The 16,841-nt window shown below is 33.9% G+C and overlaps 1 protein-coding gene across 2 annotated transcripts in view; it reads left to right on the plus strand.

The window, feature by feature from the left end:
* CTNNA2 (catenin alpha 2) overlaps positions 1-16,841 on the plus strand; it is a 1,309,400-nt gene that overhangs the window by 1,271,138 nt on the left and 21,421 nt on the right. The window contains exon 18 of one of the 2 annotated variants that reach the window (XM_090281609.1): positions 9,321-9,464. The exons of the other annotated variant lie outside the window; for it this stretch is intronic. Within the exon in view, the coding sequence (XP_090137735.1) occupies positions 9,321-9,464 (144 nt within the window). The remainder of the gene's footprint in view (positions 1-9,320; positions 9,465-16,841) is intronic. 2 annotated transcript variants of the gene reach the window in all.

Below are 16,841 nucleotides of genomic sequence, written 5' to 3' on the forward strand. Positions count from 1 at the left end.
GCTGATCTGGCTTGCATGAAGATATCATTTGGAAAGCCTGGTCCATGCAATCCCACCTAGAGCCCAATAAATTGACTATTTTGTGCCTCTTTCCAAAGCATAGTCACCTCTTTGCATTTCCAAAATGATCCTGCTTCAATATTCTTCAACAACCAAGTGCAATCTGTCTTGCAATGTGTTCTTTCTGCCAAGTTGGTCATTACAAAGATTCTCTTTGCCAAGAAATGATCAAAACATTGCATCTCCCTTGCTTCCTTTCTTATCTTCAGCCTTGATGGCCTCGTTTCCCATACCATTCAGCTTTCATGTCCATCTGTATATAGCACCCATAGAACTGAGTGCGTTTTGTTTAGCTTGCCTTGTGTGCTTTCATCCGTCACTTTCCAAACTTTAGTATTTACATGGATGCGCAGAGCATCTTTGTGGATCACAGACTCCACAACCTCATCTGGACAATATTTTACTGGCAGAAATGCTCTCCATCAACCTCTCAGTACCCATTGTTCATTATTGCCTCCTGAGCTTCATTTCCATTGTCTTTTCCTCATTGAGATGTAGTCCAAACCATCACTGGCTTTTATCAATTGCACTGTTGGCATTTGCAGAGGTGTTTGAGATTGAGAACACCATCGAGAAGCCTGTTTTCTTCTTTGAGTCTTACTGGCAAAGAACATAAATCCTTGCATGGGAGAAGGCTTCTTTTAGAGGAATGCTGTACAACTTTGTAATAATTCTGAGTCAAATGCATTATTAAGGTTTGCTATTTATTGCTCAGTTATGGGCCACTCTTGGCCTCCTCATGATTTTCTTTCAAGCTTGATTGCTATTTGGTGCCATACCTGCATCTGTAGTCTGCTGTCTTTGCCACTTCTGCCTCCACCTTATTCTTCATCCTCCTTCACTGATGGCTAATAGAGAAACAAAGTCAACATGTTTGTTTTGAAAAAATCTACAATGACTGCCTTCAAAATTTTGAAAGTGTCAAGAATGTGAGACCCCATACACTCTTCTTTTAATTATTTTGCCAAGAAAGTGCACCCATGCCTTGGACCCCATTTATTTTGTTGTCTGGCATGATAAAGTTGCTATATTTTTAAGGAGAAGCAACTATAGTATAATGCACAATCAAAAAAAAAAACAAAAAACGAGGAATTCTTTAATTCCCTTTTTCCTATGTTTATATACATGGGATTCAAAGCTGTGGTTTCTTCTCTGAAATATATGAAAGCCCCCAGTCAAAGTTTCTCCTAAAACAGAAGAGATTTGGATAGATTATTTCCATTTTGTTGAGGAAAATAATTTGGATTTCAAAATTTAGAGCCATTTTTTACAGTCATGTGCTGGCATAAAGAACATACGTTAAAAATGTATATGTGCACAATTATATACCACATCAGCAGGTGATCTTTTATATGATTGTATGTGTAGAAACTAGGAAAATCCTCTTCTGTTGTATCTTCCTCTCATGTGAGAGATGGTTCAGAGAACTCAATGGGTTATGGGGGACAATGAGTGCAAATGTTCTTCATGAGTCATGATAGGGAACTAAAGAAATAAAGCAAATTAGGATGTGTGTTAGCATATGCTCATTCACACAACTGCTGTCTAAGGAACACCATTAGTTTTCTGGTTGACAATCAATTTTTTAAACACATGGTCTTAAACCTTTCCCAACAGCCAAATAGTGCCATTCTTATTAAGTCTCAAAGTAGGAGATACATTTGGGAGTCAGTTCAGCTCAACTGGATTGCTAAGGGGTAATGGAAAGAGAAAAAAATAATTTAAAAAACAAGTAGAGTTCCATAAATGTTAAAGTGAAAATAGAGGACAGTAAAGTACAAAAGGTTAAACAGTCTCTGAGTCTGCAGACTGGTTTTGTTTGCTTAGTTAGGTGTTCACTTATTAAATTTCTTAAGCCAGTTTACATGCAGTTTGGGAAAAGAAATGTCGAAAGAAGAAAAAAAGAAAGAGAGGGAAGGAGGGGAAGGTAGGAGGAAGAAGAGAAAACAAAGGAAAAATAGACTTAATCATAGCATATCATAAATTTGTTTAGTGCAGGTAATAACTATTAGATATGACAGCATTGTATTCATCATGGGATAAAAAGTTGAGCCAAACTTTTACAAGTATGTAAATATATATTTTATACAAATAAGTTCTAATGCCATGATATGGAAATTACCTGAATATTTGATTGTCATGTGTTTAATTAATCTTTGTTCACTAGGTTTCAGAGGATTTAATGAGTTCTTTTAAATTTAAAAGCAAAGATATAGACATGGTTCTGAAGAAATAAAACCCATTCCAAACCCTTAATTATCTTTAGCTACCCAAAGATTTATACTTTGTTCATTATTAGAAACACTATAATGTAAAATTTTAGAATATAGAATGCTAAATAATAAGGATCCTGATAAAACTAAAAAATTCTACTTTAAAAAAAAAATTCAGTTACAACAAGAGCCCCCTTATAAAAATGAAGCCAGAACACAAGAGCAATAACCCTGCTCTGGACAGGAATTTGATATTCCAGGTCAGATATGGAGGGACATTGATATAACGTAGAGCTGACTCCACAAGAAAATACTAGAAATTTAATAAATTTTGTTGCTTATGCATATCTTTTTGTTTATACTAACCAAATATAGAAACATAGTTTGGAGATGAGGAATGTTAGTTCTCTTAGTTCTCAAGCTGATTTAGTGGAGCCTGAACCTATTCCTGAGGGATTAACTTGCCCTAATGTGCACTTTTGTTCTTTGCCTTTTAAATTTCAAAATTTGGATCCCTTTCAATTGAGTTATGGAGGGAAATGTGACAAGGCGAGCAAGTATAATTTGTGACATCGGTAGGGTTTGAATTGGTAAAGAGAAAATTGGAGACTTACAGGTCAGGTACAGTCATTCTTACTGCCTATGTTTTACATCATTAAAAAAATTAGAATCAGTTAAAATCAACACAAACATTTATGGTGATAAATAAAAAGAAACATTCATTAAAATGCTGAAGCTGATAATATGTAAATAAATATTACCTTACATTGGGATGTAATCAGAGATATACATATGTGAATCTGCACACATATATACTCAGCAGATATACTGGATTTGACATTTACTCCCTACCCCTTGAATAAGCAATAATCAAGAGCCAAACAAATGGTTGACAACTGTGATATGTCTGATCCAGTACAATTCAAGGAAAAGAAAATGTGGGATACATTTGTATAATTTCATATATGATATATATGTTTTTATACACATATTTATAAAAATTGTGGTTTGTTGAGATGAGAATTGCATTCTATCTGAAAAGTTCTGCTTTTCCCAATAAAAAGTGTATTTTGAGGTGAAACAGGCATTGAAATAAGCATTGTACCTAGTTGTGCGGACCTGAACTTTAAGCAATCTTTTGAGAGTCTCCTTTCTATATCTTCTGATTCTTCCTATTGTCAGTGTTAGATCATCTCTACTGATCAAACTGTAGTAGCAATGGAGGGAAATTAAATTTCTAGCTATTTCAGTTTGCTTTTGGAATGCATGTTTGTGCTTCATTTGAACAAAAGCGTATTTGTTTAGGGGATTTGCAGCAGTTCCAAAAATTTTTATCCAGATCTTACAGAAGGTAGACCATTAAGTATTTAGGTTAAAGGACTTTTCCTGGTCTAGGGAGAGTAGGAGAGTCCAGATATAAAGAGAGTAAGCTAAAAACAAAGTTCAAATTACAAAGTGGATAGAGGGGTAGTGGAGATATTCTGTATCCACAAGAAAATCAAATAGTTATTTATAATTTGCAGAATGGCACAAATTTTGCTAGTAAGATGGGTTGTTGCAGAATTCCATCTTCCTCCCAAAAATCTATTCCTGATCTGTTATGGTAGTAAAACTATAACCATTTAAATTCTGATTCCCACATCCAGTCTTCATTTGTTACATTTGTGTCAGTGTGCATCATTGATTTTTTGTGCAATCCAATTTATGCAAACCTTCAGAGAAAAATAACCCTTAAGTGGTTTTTCAGTGCAAAATTATTCTCCCAAGTGTTATAAAAGTGACATTTAACAAATTCAAGACATTATTTTTGGAAGAAATGGGAAATAAAAAATGTTATGAGAAAAGTAGAAGTCTCCTGAGGTGTTAGTCATTATAGGAAGCTTTGTGCCTGTTGTACCACACCTGTGTATGTGTCTCCCTGAATTCAGACAGTCTTCTGCAGGGATGATACGATGCTGCTCAGTTAAAAGATGTGGATTTCAGTTAAATATTCTGTGATGGTGCCCATGCACATATCAATATGTTCCATTCTATTCATAAAAAAAAGTAGGCTATTCACTGATGGAATTAAACTAGTTGGCTATTTTACTGAATTGTTTTATGCATAGAAAAAGACTTAATATTCTAATGCTCTTATTTAAAAAAAAAGAAAAGAAAAGAAAACAGACTATTTTGGCAGAACTGGGATGTGACCCAAACAAGTAACTCTTTTTACCTTAACTGGAGAAAGATATGAATTGACCTAACTTGGATCTACTCAGTGGATTGATTGAATTACATCACCTGAATTTATGGGCTGAAGAGTTTTTCTTTTAGTTTGTGAAGGCACTATTACTTGTAAGGATAGAAAGGTTAGTAACTATAAGAAGACATTTTGCCTAGATATTTCTGCCTTCGAAATGCCAATACCATTACCTGTCATTCAGTCAGTGAACTTTCATTCCTTTGGATTTTAGAAGGTTTTAGGTTTTGTTTTGTTTTTTTTGTTTGTTTGTTTTTTATGTTTTAAAAAGCCTCTAATTAAAAGAAGGCAGGCAAATAATTCACTCCTTAATCTATTAGCAATTAATCCCTCAGATTTCATTTAATATTCTGAGAATTATTTGGCAGCCAGTGAATATTTTGTGAAAACTTGGAAATTAGACAAATGGGAGATACCTAGATGAGGGTCAAGGATTTCATATATCTTTTAATAACTGTGAAATATAGTCAACCCTATTTAATAAGTACTGGTTTATAATATTTTCCAATGACACATTATTCTAATTTTGAGATATTGTTTATATGTTATAATTGTCTAATTTTATTCTTAGATGTTTATTTAGTAATACATTTTAAACAATTAATGTCTATAGTAGTATATTAGGAACTACCTCCTCCCATTTTTAACTAGTTTTAGATATGTGAGAGCAAATCCATATATACCTGTTCCTGTCAATTAAACCAAATTATGGGAATATAAATAAAATGTTGAGTGAATACCTTTAATTAAAAATAGTATTTGTAATTCAGTTATTGCTTTCTAGTTTTCCTGTATACATTTAGATTTGTCAGCTGTAGTAAAGAAATTCATTGAATTGGTTACAGGAATCAATTGTGATTTTTTTTTGTTTTTTGTTCCTGGATTAAAGGCAGTTGAAGAAAAAGAAAATAACATGTGAACAAGGTGATAGAAAAAGAAATTTAAAAAAAAGATAAACTTTAAAACCATAAACTAAATATTATCTGGGGATTTTATTATTGATTTTGCACAATTTTTTATTAACTCAGATAATGAAAACTAAAAAAATAAGAGACCCTGATAGAAAAACAGAAACAGATTTTTTTGTTCTGTATTAGATTTTATAAAATTTTGACAATACTTTTCTAGAAAAAGTGTTTTCATATGTTCCTAATTTCTAATGACAGAGTAATAATTAGGACTTCAAAGAATTTTACTTATTTCTTTTTTACATAAGAATATTTTCTGATTCATTGAATTCAACATCTGTTGCATTTCAACTAAAGTATAGTGCTAAAATTCAGTTGGGTAAGGCTATTCAAAGTCCTTTATCTCTATAGCAAATAATCCTTCTGAAAAGGACAAATTTTTCTGTCCATTATGCTTTTATTAGATTGTGTAGTCTATTGTTTTTCATTTATTTTTTTTCATCTTACTGTTCAGTATTCTCAGCTAGAAGAACAGGGCATCTGCTACCGCTGCATTCACTGTGTTTCTTGGTTTATTACATTCTGCAAATAAAATTGTGTTTAACTTACTATTGTCTGCATTCTGCCCTTACCAAGTATTTTGTCAGATTCTTTCTTCAACTTAATTTAAATGATTTATAAAATATGGCTTTGGTCAAATATGTGCCATGTTATGTCCCATGTGTCTTAACAAACAAGAATGACTTCTGGATGACAATGGGGAGTTTTCTTAGTTCAGATATATTTTACGGCTTTAGAACACATTGTCTTACTCAATTTTGAACACTTTTCTTCTGCATAATAAATGCATTTCAAATATTTTATACTAATCCTGTTTTCTTGAAGGCAAGCTTTCTTAATTTAGACTTCAATCTTTTCTTTCATTATTAATACTATATCTTACTTTAGTGCTTTTCTCTGAATACCTTCATCTGTGTAGATTCCTTGCTGATAATGAACTTGACTTCCTGGAACTCTGGCTGGATGTTCTGTCAAAGCTGCACAACTTGTCTCTTGACCCCTTTCATCCATTTCTATTTTGCAACTGAGAGAGAATAATATCCTGGAGAAGTTCCAGTCACCATCATCTTCTAAGAACCATATATTTTTTTAAGTCTAAGGCTCTGTTTGTGAGACAGTATCATAAACACAGTCTCTTTATCTAAGAACTCCTGATGCAAATCTGTTGCTATCAAAATGGAATTATCTTTTGCGATTTCTCTTCAATGATAACATTTTGGTCAAATTGCATGCCAACTGCCTATTATGTCTTTCATGGTGAATTACTTTGTAAATACATCTGTATACTGGTCATTCTTTCAGAGTATACAAATTATTCTGCCTGACTTTTCTCAATCCTTTTCACTAAGCAGTTAAAAAAATTTTTTTCGACAAACAAAAATTTGAAACCAATCTTACATTTCTCTTGTCAGAGTAAAATTATAATCATGACTCCAGTAATGGATTGAAATCTTGCAATTACTTCATATCTTGTCTTGAAGGACTAACTAATCCATTTATGTAATTCCATAAAAAGTATACATCAAATCCATAGTTGCCATAAGACTTAATCATAAGTAGTGTCAAGAAGCTAGATCCTAAGATTAGTTGGAAACTAGGAAACTATCTGATCTTGGCATTGCGTTCTATGTCAAAGACAGCTTTGTTATTTTAACTAATATAACTAAAGACATCACATTCAATCATACTAAAAAGTCAGCACGGTTCACCATTCTGCATCTTTTTGATGCAGCCTAGTTTTGCATTGGGTTCCTGAAGTCATGCTTTATTTCCAAATAAACAACAGGTAGTTAATAAGACGTAACAATAGATTATAATCTAATTCCAGTTTGTTTTGTTTTAATATTTAAAAAGCATTTAAATTCATTTTTTCTAATATCTTAACATAGGGAGAAGTGTGCCTTCTTTGTTAGACAGTAAAATATTGTAAGATATTTATTGGAGGAATGGGCAAGTGCATCACTAGTTTTAAAACAATGAGCTTTAAATTTTGTACAAAAAATGTTATGACGCAGATAAATTTCTAATACATAATAATCATTTTGAAATTCAGAAATAATGATAAATGAATTCTGTACAATGGCAAAATCAAATGCCTAATTTCTAAAACAATAAAATTGTTATAAAGTATTAAAAAAGTAAAGGTAAGCCAGCTAGTCAATGACCGAATATGTAAAAATTAGAAGACAATAAAACTTTGTAGAGCCACTAATTGGAAAATTTTATGCAGCAAAAACTGTTGATTATGGAATTTGAATTTAGACTTGGAATTATTGGAAATGGAAACAGAATAAGGAAAACATCTACAGAGTAGTACTGCTTCCTCTAATAAATATAGAAAGTCAAATACTATATAGATAAAAAATTTTGTTCTCATATGACAGATATTTTTCTTTTCTATTGTCTTTAATTCTCTCAGGATATTCTTTAAATGTCTTTAACATTCGTTTAGAAGTAAAATATGAGAGTAATGTCAAATCTGTAATTAGGAGCTTCTGTGTTTCAAAATACTTCCTAATCTGTCTATTTCAATTAATTTTAAATTGTGATTACCTAATACACTTGTGTATTTAGTGAGCTAAGAATGACAGAACTAGAAGTAGAACTATACTGGCTCAAAACATAAGAACATAATTCAAAATTGGGAATTTTGTTTATCAGCATACAGAAACAGCCATTTAGGCTTTACCTATATATTACACCATCAATTGCAAGCTATTATTTTGAATCTTTTACTAAAATATTTTCTATGGAGAGAGAGATATGGCTTCCATGTGGATGGTTTCTAAACCAGCCTGTTCTTCAATAACACCCCTTCCTTTTGTTTTGTCATAATACCCAATTGAAAACTTTGAGTTCATATTTTAAACTTCTAAATCTTCATTAAAAAAAACATAGTTCTCTCCACATTATTTTTCTACCTTAGCTGATTTAAAAAAATAGAATCAGAGGTTAAACAAAACTACAACGATGTGACTGTAGCAAAACAACATGTGACAAAAACGTTTGGTCACTTAGCACCTCTGAGTCACTTAAACTTGACCTCTGAGAGCAGCAGTACAGGGCACCTTATGATTGCAGAAATCTTGCTGTTTGATTTTTTTCCTCTTGTTTGAAGGTATGCATGGGAAAACTTAGTCAAGACTGTTAGTAATATTTTATGTCAAAGATAACATTTTAAGAGATATAATTCTAAAGGTAGAAGTAAGCATTGGTTATTGGCTTATCTTTTAAAGTGTGTTTGTCACACAATCCACCCTTGAGTGCAAAAAGGAAGAATAGAAAGAGTGTCAGTTTAGCAACAATGAATGCCTTAGTACTTCAGTGATTCCAATGACAGAGGTAAGTATCCCTTTTGTATCGTTTCTGACTAGATGTACAGAGGCCCAAGGGCTTGCTGAAGGTCACACAGCAGGGCAATGGAACTTCCAAGAAAGACATCTGAGATTCCTCATGTACTGTTCCAGGCTTTAAGAGCTTCAGCCCTTGCTTTCTCTCTTGGTGATCTTCAATGCTTTAAATAGGGGATTCATCCCCTTTGAACTCATTACAGTTGTCCCCCTATGATGCCTAAAAGGCAGGGTGCTTCTTCATCCTCCTTCTCCCAGATGGTCCATTTACCTGTTCAAGAGAACCAATGAGGAATCCTAATGGCCGGGCTGCTTAATGTCACAGAGGCCCACCCATCTCTTTCAGCACCTAATTCCTTCATATACTCTTTCTCCCAATTACCCCCTCCCTCTTCCACTTCCCTAATCCCTTCCCAATAGGGTACGTTTTATTTTTTTCTCTTGCTCCCTCTCTCACTCTCTCTTTTCTGTATCTCTCGGAAATCAGACAGGAGTTCAGAGCACTTTCACTACCTTTTATGAGGTAGATTGTGATGTCATAGATGGGGGCAGGGCTAGTCAACTTTCTACCCACCTCCCAACCTGTGCTGAGGGAGCTCCGATCGGGAGTGGAAGCAGTGATTCCTCCATGGTGAGTAACTTTGCTTTCTAATCTAATCTGTCTCATTGTAAACATTACTTTTGAAAGCAGGGGGATTGGGTTTCAAGGAGGTAAAAATGTGACCACTCAAGCCCTCTTTACTCACTATTAATCAACTTTGGAAAAGGGATCTACTTATTTATTCTCTATATAGGTGAAGAATTCTAGAGCACAAATACTCTTCAAGCGTGATCTAAACTTAAGAAACGGAAATTGTATTTTCATTCCTCTGTTTCTCAGTCTTTCTTTCCTTTGGGATGGAAAGTCATTGCATATGAGGAATGAGGCCATTCTGTAGTCCTTCGGTGAGTTTCTCTAAGGAGTTTCTCTTAGGAGGATGTGTTCTTCTTCATTTGAAAGATTTCTGGATCGCAGATTATTCTTTATTGATGTTTTCCCAGAGAATCAGTCTGCTCTTCTAAAATTGTGGGGTAAAACTGTGAAGAAAATGATGCATAGAATTCTCAACAATCTTGGTTTTGATGTAAACAAGTGAAAGTGTTTCTAATGCAAAGACTAAAATATTTATTTTTTTTAAAAAGTCACCTTTTTTGAGAGATTAAGGGTACAGCCATTTCAAGTTGTCACAACCAAATCTGCTACCTTTTTTGTTGCATGTAATAAAACTGATGCTATTTTGTAGGATTTTTTTGTAATCAAGAGCTGTGAAAAGTTGCTGTGCTTTGTATTATTTAGGGTTGCTCTTACTGATTGTTTCTTTTATATGCCTTAGTATTTAGAAAGAAAACATCAACTGGAGTGAGCATTTTTCTCCACCTTTCTTGTTCTTTCCTGGATATCTATTAAAACTGTCATGATGTTAGCTTCTATATAAAAAGATAGAGGAAGTTCATAGAGGTGGCTAAATCTTTAGGGTTGTTAGGCGTCAAGGTGGGTGCTCTTAGAAGAACTTGACCATCAGAATATGAGGCCTTGTTACTTTTCATAAGATGGGATAAAAACACCCTGGTGTGGGTCATCAGTATTATGAACTATGTTAAGAAGATATCATTTATTTTTTCAAAGTATACTTACATCTGAGTTAATTGGCTAATTATAGATATTGGTGGTTGGAGAACCAGAGGCAGTTTAAGAGGAGGAGTCCTTTCTCATAGATAGCTTTTCTCTTATGTGTAGATCTACCTACACCCTTCCCTAACTAATGCACTTTAACAGCTCAAAAGCAGCAGTCCAAAAATGGACTAGAGCTGATATTACCCCTTTTGACTACCTGGGGTGGAGTAACATGGTGATTTATGAGCTTATTTTCCAACTTGAATTTTCTAATTTAAAGTAACTGTAATGGTAGGAATTTCAGGTACAATGAGGAAAAATAGAACCATGGCTGACCAATAAGAAGATTTAGGTGATAATCACTTGCAGTCAGCTGAGTTTTGAGTATTGCCATGTGGGTAAAGTCATATATGTTGAGTGGTATATATTGAGTGCCAAAACCATATATGTTGGGTGATCCCTCTCAAGTCTCTGGCCCACCTTTCATTAAAAATGCCAGACCCCTGGAACTACCAGTACAAGGCAATTTTCAGTGCCAGAAAAACCTGATGTCTAATCGTAGCTCAAGTTTTTAATTTCTTTTATCAACCTTCATACAGCTGCCAGGTAAGAAATGTTCATATTTTACAAACCCTTGGAATACAGTCATCTTTGAACTTCGTGATTGATTGTGTTGTGAGCTTGTGCAAATTTAGAGAGTCTATCATGGAATGCATTGTGTATGTACTCATTTATTCTCATGTGCATGTGTCATTTATAGTGGTGTTCACTGTTTTTTAATCCATTTTGTATGTATTGAAGTTATTATTTAAAAATAATACATAAATCATGCTTTAAATGGAATGGTGAAGTATAACAGGAGTTGTATTAATTTGGGATGTGAATACTGGCCCTATAATTACACAATAGCATACATTATATAAGTCTTTTAGGTCTCTGTTTTTTCATCTGTAAAATGATGATAGACGATCTAATGAATATATCCTAAAATATCCCTGATCTAAAAAGCTATGGTTTTATACTATATTTTTTGAAGAAATGGTTTATGGGAAAAAATTAAATAGTTGATGAGACATGGTTTTTGTACAGGTTATGCAACTATTCAAACCAGAAAGGAAATTTCAGTTCAAACTAGGTTTTTAAAGTGTACCTTCTATGCAATATATTACTTGGTTAATAATATGAGTGTCATGTTCTTTTAAGTGGAAAATATCAAGCCCATGATAGATAATTGTGTGTTGATTTAGAAAACTGATTTGTTTTTTAACTCTATAATTCAGTTGTTCTTTCTGAGATCAAAAAAAAATCCTTATCTACTAGGAAATAGATGTACCTAGGTTTCACTGAGATTCTAAGATTCAAAATTACCTTTGCAATATTACAAGAATTTTCTTGGGGGTGTTGAGGAGAGTTGAATTTGGAATTGGTGCATATTGAGCTATGTACTGTGCGGGATAAGAGATGTAAAGCCTGGCTTCTGTTCTTGAGAAATATACAACCTTTTTGGGAGTCTAGACACATGCCAAGTGTCAACTTAGAGGTGAAGAAAGTGTCAAAGAACCAAGAAATATTCTATGGTCTGAGGAGGGCTGGGTTGCACTAGAGAGGCTTTGTGAGAAGCTGAGGGCCTCACCTAACTTTGAGAAGAGTACTTTAGATTTGTGTTGTGATACAAAGAACGGCGGGGAAGCATTTCAGGTCAGCGAGACCACATAATTGTAAATGTACAAAGGGTATCTTGTGTTTAGATATGCCACCCGTCAAAACTCAAAGTCCTTGCTTATACTCCAGCCCGATACTTTCCCCAAACCCTTTCCTCCTTAATCATGTGCTGACTTCACAATATGATATACCTATTTAGAAGAGTTGAGGAGGCTGCAAGTAGATGAATTTCAATGATTATTTATTAAGATAAATCAGGCAGCTATTTTCTCAGTTACATAAAAGTTTATGTGTTCATTCACAGCCACAAAATTGGAAGAGAAATAAATAAAAGGAGGGAATTAGGGACATAAGAAAACTCTAGCTCGGAGACTTTCTGGTTTTCTGATGACGGTAGGAAGGGGTTATCATTTTGAATAATCAATGGGATTATCATTGACAGGTTTAGAAATGTTGATGGTCATGGAAAATGCCCAGTAGCTAAGGAGAATCCATGTAGCTGGGATGGTTTTCCAAAGCAAAAGGAAGCTTCTCTGTGCACGGACCAGGAATCAGATTCTGCTCTCAGCCAGTGTTGAGAAGATTTAAATGCTAAATATAAATGGACATAATTATGCAAGTCTCTTTCCCAATACACATGAAAAAAGGTTATTGATTTGGGCATAATTTGTCCACATTGACAAAGAAGAACATTCACATTTGAAAGCTTCTCTGTTGCTATAGTTGGTTGTGGTGTATGCTTTGCATCATGGAGAGGGCACTGTTTTTTGCATTTTCCTGTCATCCAAGTTCCTACCAAGTTTTTACTTTGGCTTTCTTTTTAAAGATTATATATATATTATGTACATATATATAATTTTATTTTATTGTTGTTCAATTACAGTTGTTCCAATTTTTTACCTTGGCCTTTCTAACCAGACTTGCATGAAGAAAACAGCTTTACCCCCATCCCAGATCCTAAGGAGCTGGTTTACATCACCCAGTGAAATGTTTCTTAATTTCCTATTATGACATAATAACTAACTTTTAGAATATATTATCTCAGAAAGTCACTTTCAGAAGCTAAACTTGTCTGTATGTGAATGATGATGTAATGAGATTAATGTCAGTTATACATAGAAAGGAACATTATCTTAAAAATTCTTCCCCAAAAAGGCCATATAGGACTTATATAAAACTTTGTGGAACAATAATAGGTTATTAAAGGAAGTTAGAAATATTAGAATTATTTGTCTCAAGAGAACAATGATAAGGATGGCGATTGTTCCCTCTTTCCCTAAATGTCCCTAGAAGTAATTTTAGATATAGAGGATCATTTAGATTTATAATTCAACAAATATCTATTGAGTGAGTAACATGATATTTACTATGGATGGACATCGCATCAGTATGAGAAAGAGACTGAATCAGTAACTGTGACGGATTATAATAATCACTCTTAACTGAAGTACAAGCAAAATGATGGGGACATTCTGTAGAGAAGGGGAAGAGGGAGATCCCTAAGGGGGAGTGGTAATGTTTTTTTAAGTCTACATAGATAAGTGGATAGGTGTTTCCAGATGAAGGAGGAGAGAAAGGATTGACCCAGTAGAGAAACAGATTGCTCACAGTATGGAGGTATAGATGTATTCTGTGCTACCTAGAACTGCAGATCAGATGCCAGAGATGGGTAGGAAGGTGGAGAAAAGTAAAAGATGAAATTAGGAAAGTAGGTGGAAGCTGGATAACAGAGAAAATTTTCTCATCCATTCTGATTTTAATGACTGTTTTTCAAAAAGGTCAGAGGATCATCTGCATGCTAAACCCAGCAAGGGCTGGAAGGACACTGTTAAAATGCAGACTTCTGGGCCATACTGCAGATCTCTGGAATCCAGAATTGTAGGGAATAGGTTCTTGGAATCTGTGATTAAATGCTCCATCTGAGCCTCAACCCATACCAGGTAATTCATTTTTACATCAAAGTTTTGGAACTGCTACAAGACAAGAAAACTGACTCATTATATATCTGTTTTATTGAAAGAAAAATCAGGAAAAAAGAAGTATTACATTTTTTTTTTTGCATTTTCACAATATATTTATTGCAGCGATCAATCATCAGTGAAACATATCAAATGCTGATAAAATTTTTAGAAATGGCAGATTCACAGAACATGCTAGTCACCTCTCTGTTTTACCTCTTAAATACAACAAAGAGAATTGTAATCCACCAAGTAAACATGAGATTTATTTTTTCAAATGATTAATCCAAACTTAAAATTCTACCCTAAAACTTATTCCAGCCAAATATTGGAATAAAAGTCAGGATCGATATATTCTCTTCTCAACTTTAGACTTTCAAGAAAAAATATATATAATAGTGATCAGGAGAAGCTCTTGTTCCAAAGTACAGCAAAGCAATGTTACATCGCCATGGGCCTCAGTTCAAACTTTGATCCATTTCAGTCCAGTGATGGGAGTCAATACTAAATCAGGTACTACATGTGGATTCTAGTTTATCTTATCATAGACTCATATCTACTCTGTCATGGGGTGGGTGACTTGTGCAATCTTGGTGGCTTTCCTTCCTCTGGCCCAGGTATGCTAAAAGCTAGAGAATTCAACTACTCTTTACTGGTTTTTGAGGAAAATACTTTGTCACTTTCACGCCAGCCCTGCCCTGGCTAGCTCTTCCAGGGAATACTGTAGATTAGAAAATAGTCTGTTGGGAGGCTCCCTTATTGTGGTAGGAATTGAGCCTAGGACACTTTTGGTTAAGTTAAATGAGGTATAAGTTTATAGAACTACCCTCTATATCACTATGCTAGAACATATTGCCAGGACACTGGAGAACTCTTTTATCATCTATTGTGAAGAAGAGATGAACACTTACAAGCTAAAATAAGATCTGATGTCTGGATTAAGTATTACATATTAAGAATTTAAAAAGTTGGGAAAAATAAGTCTTAAAGGTAACATAAGTATTCTTGAGAAAAATGGCTTGAATTTTGGTCAAGTTTAAAAAAGAACTGTCTGAATCTGAAACTATGGTTCTTATATATAAAAAGTACTAAGTGATGCTATAAAATCTCACTGAAGGAGAGGCATGAGACTATATTCTTTTAAGGGACCATCTTCCATCTTTTATTGTCCTGCTTCAATACGAGGAGTTCATGAAGTTCAGAGCTAAGTTGTTCCCAGCTCCTACGTTGCGCCAAAATAAGGGACAGAGGCAACAGTCCAGGACCATATTTGTTTCTGAATGATATTTTTTTGGTAGAGCTATTTGGCTAGTGTTTAATTTTAATTAGGTGAACTTCAATTGAAAAATAAATAAATGTATGTATTAACATTCCTATAATGACTGGAAAAATCAGCCTGTCCTGCCAGTCTAGGGCCTGACCATATATGGTCTGTGTTGAAAAGGAAATTAATTTCACAACTATATGTTTGAATCAGTAATCATTTAGATGTGCTAACTTTTTCCTGTTTTATTTTTATTTTTCCCATGGTAATAGCTGTTATCCTATGCCTGTCAGCCTGGGTAGAAAGCTATACAGTTGTTCAAAGATAAAAGGAGAAAGAAGGACTAGAGAGGTATTTTACATTTGACTAAGATGTGAGAATAAACCCAGGTCTGGAAGAAGGTGGGTCTCAGATTATAGCCATGAACAGCAGTTCTGAATTTAACCCCCTAATTGTTTTACATATAGTTCCACTTTCCCAGATTACCAGAATTCTTTTTTTTTTTGAGAATGTTGTTGTTTGGAAGCCAAGAAATGACAGGGACCCTTGTTTTTTCTCCATACTTATCTGTTTATGCAGATAATTGAAGTAACTTTTTATTGGCAGAGAGTGTTACACTGTCACATTCTAGAAACAGTTGACTAGTAGGATGCCAGTTCCTGCCATTAACTTGAGCAAATTAGATTTGCCATTTAGCATGATGACCTAAAGACCTTTTTCTTTTTTTTTTCTTCTTACCAATGATTACACCAACCCAGGGAATAGTAATCTTGGGTGGTTAAAGAAGGTGTGCCAAGCAAATTTCCTCAGGGCCTAGTATTTTACCTGAATAAAAGCCAGGCAGAGAACCGTAACAACAACATGGTTTTGATGTCGGAGATCTGCAAACTAAGTAAGACTATACGCTTTTCTCATAGGTAGTTGTTAAAATTATGAGCAAGGTATTGCTATTTGATATAAATTTTGAAAGTAACCATATGTTTCACAGTCTGGGGGATATTGGGTAATACTCTTAACCTCTGTACATTCACTTTTGATTTCTAAATTGTAATAGTAATGCCACTTGGACCATAGGACAATTGCATGTAGTAAATAGCAATTATTAATATAATAGCTAATATACATGGTGGGCTTAGTATATTCCAGGCACTGTGCTAAGCATTTTAAATGCATTATGTAGTCTGTTTTCACATTCATCCTACAGAGAAGACACTGTCATCTTCATTAAAAATATTAGGAAAATGAGGTTCTGAGACTTTAGCACATTGTCGACTGGCAACTTTATACAAAAGCTGTCCCATATCACTGGCTATTTTTTTGTAATTGAATATGAAACAATCTAAATAAACTTCAGTATACTTTTAAAATACATAATGTATTAAATGAAACTTTGTATATATCTTCTATATAACTTTTAATAACTTTTTTTGGTATAATAAACTGTACAGTAGCTTATTGTGCTTGAAAACA

Source organism: Furipterus horrens, unplaced genomic scaffold, assembly GCF_987537825.1.
Source record: "Furipterus horrens unplaced genomic scaffold, mFurHor1.1.pri manual_scaffold_6, whole genome shotgun sequence".
In the NCBI taxonomy this organism is placed as follows: Eukaryota; Metazoa; Chordata; class Mammalia; order Chiroptera; family Furipteridae; genus Furipterus; species Furipterus horrens.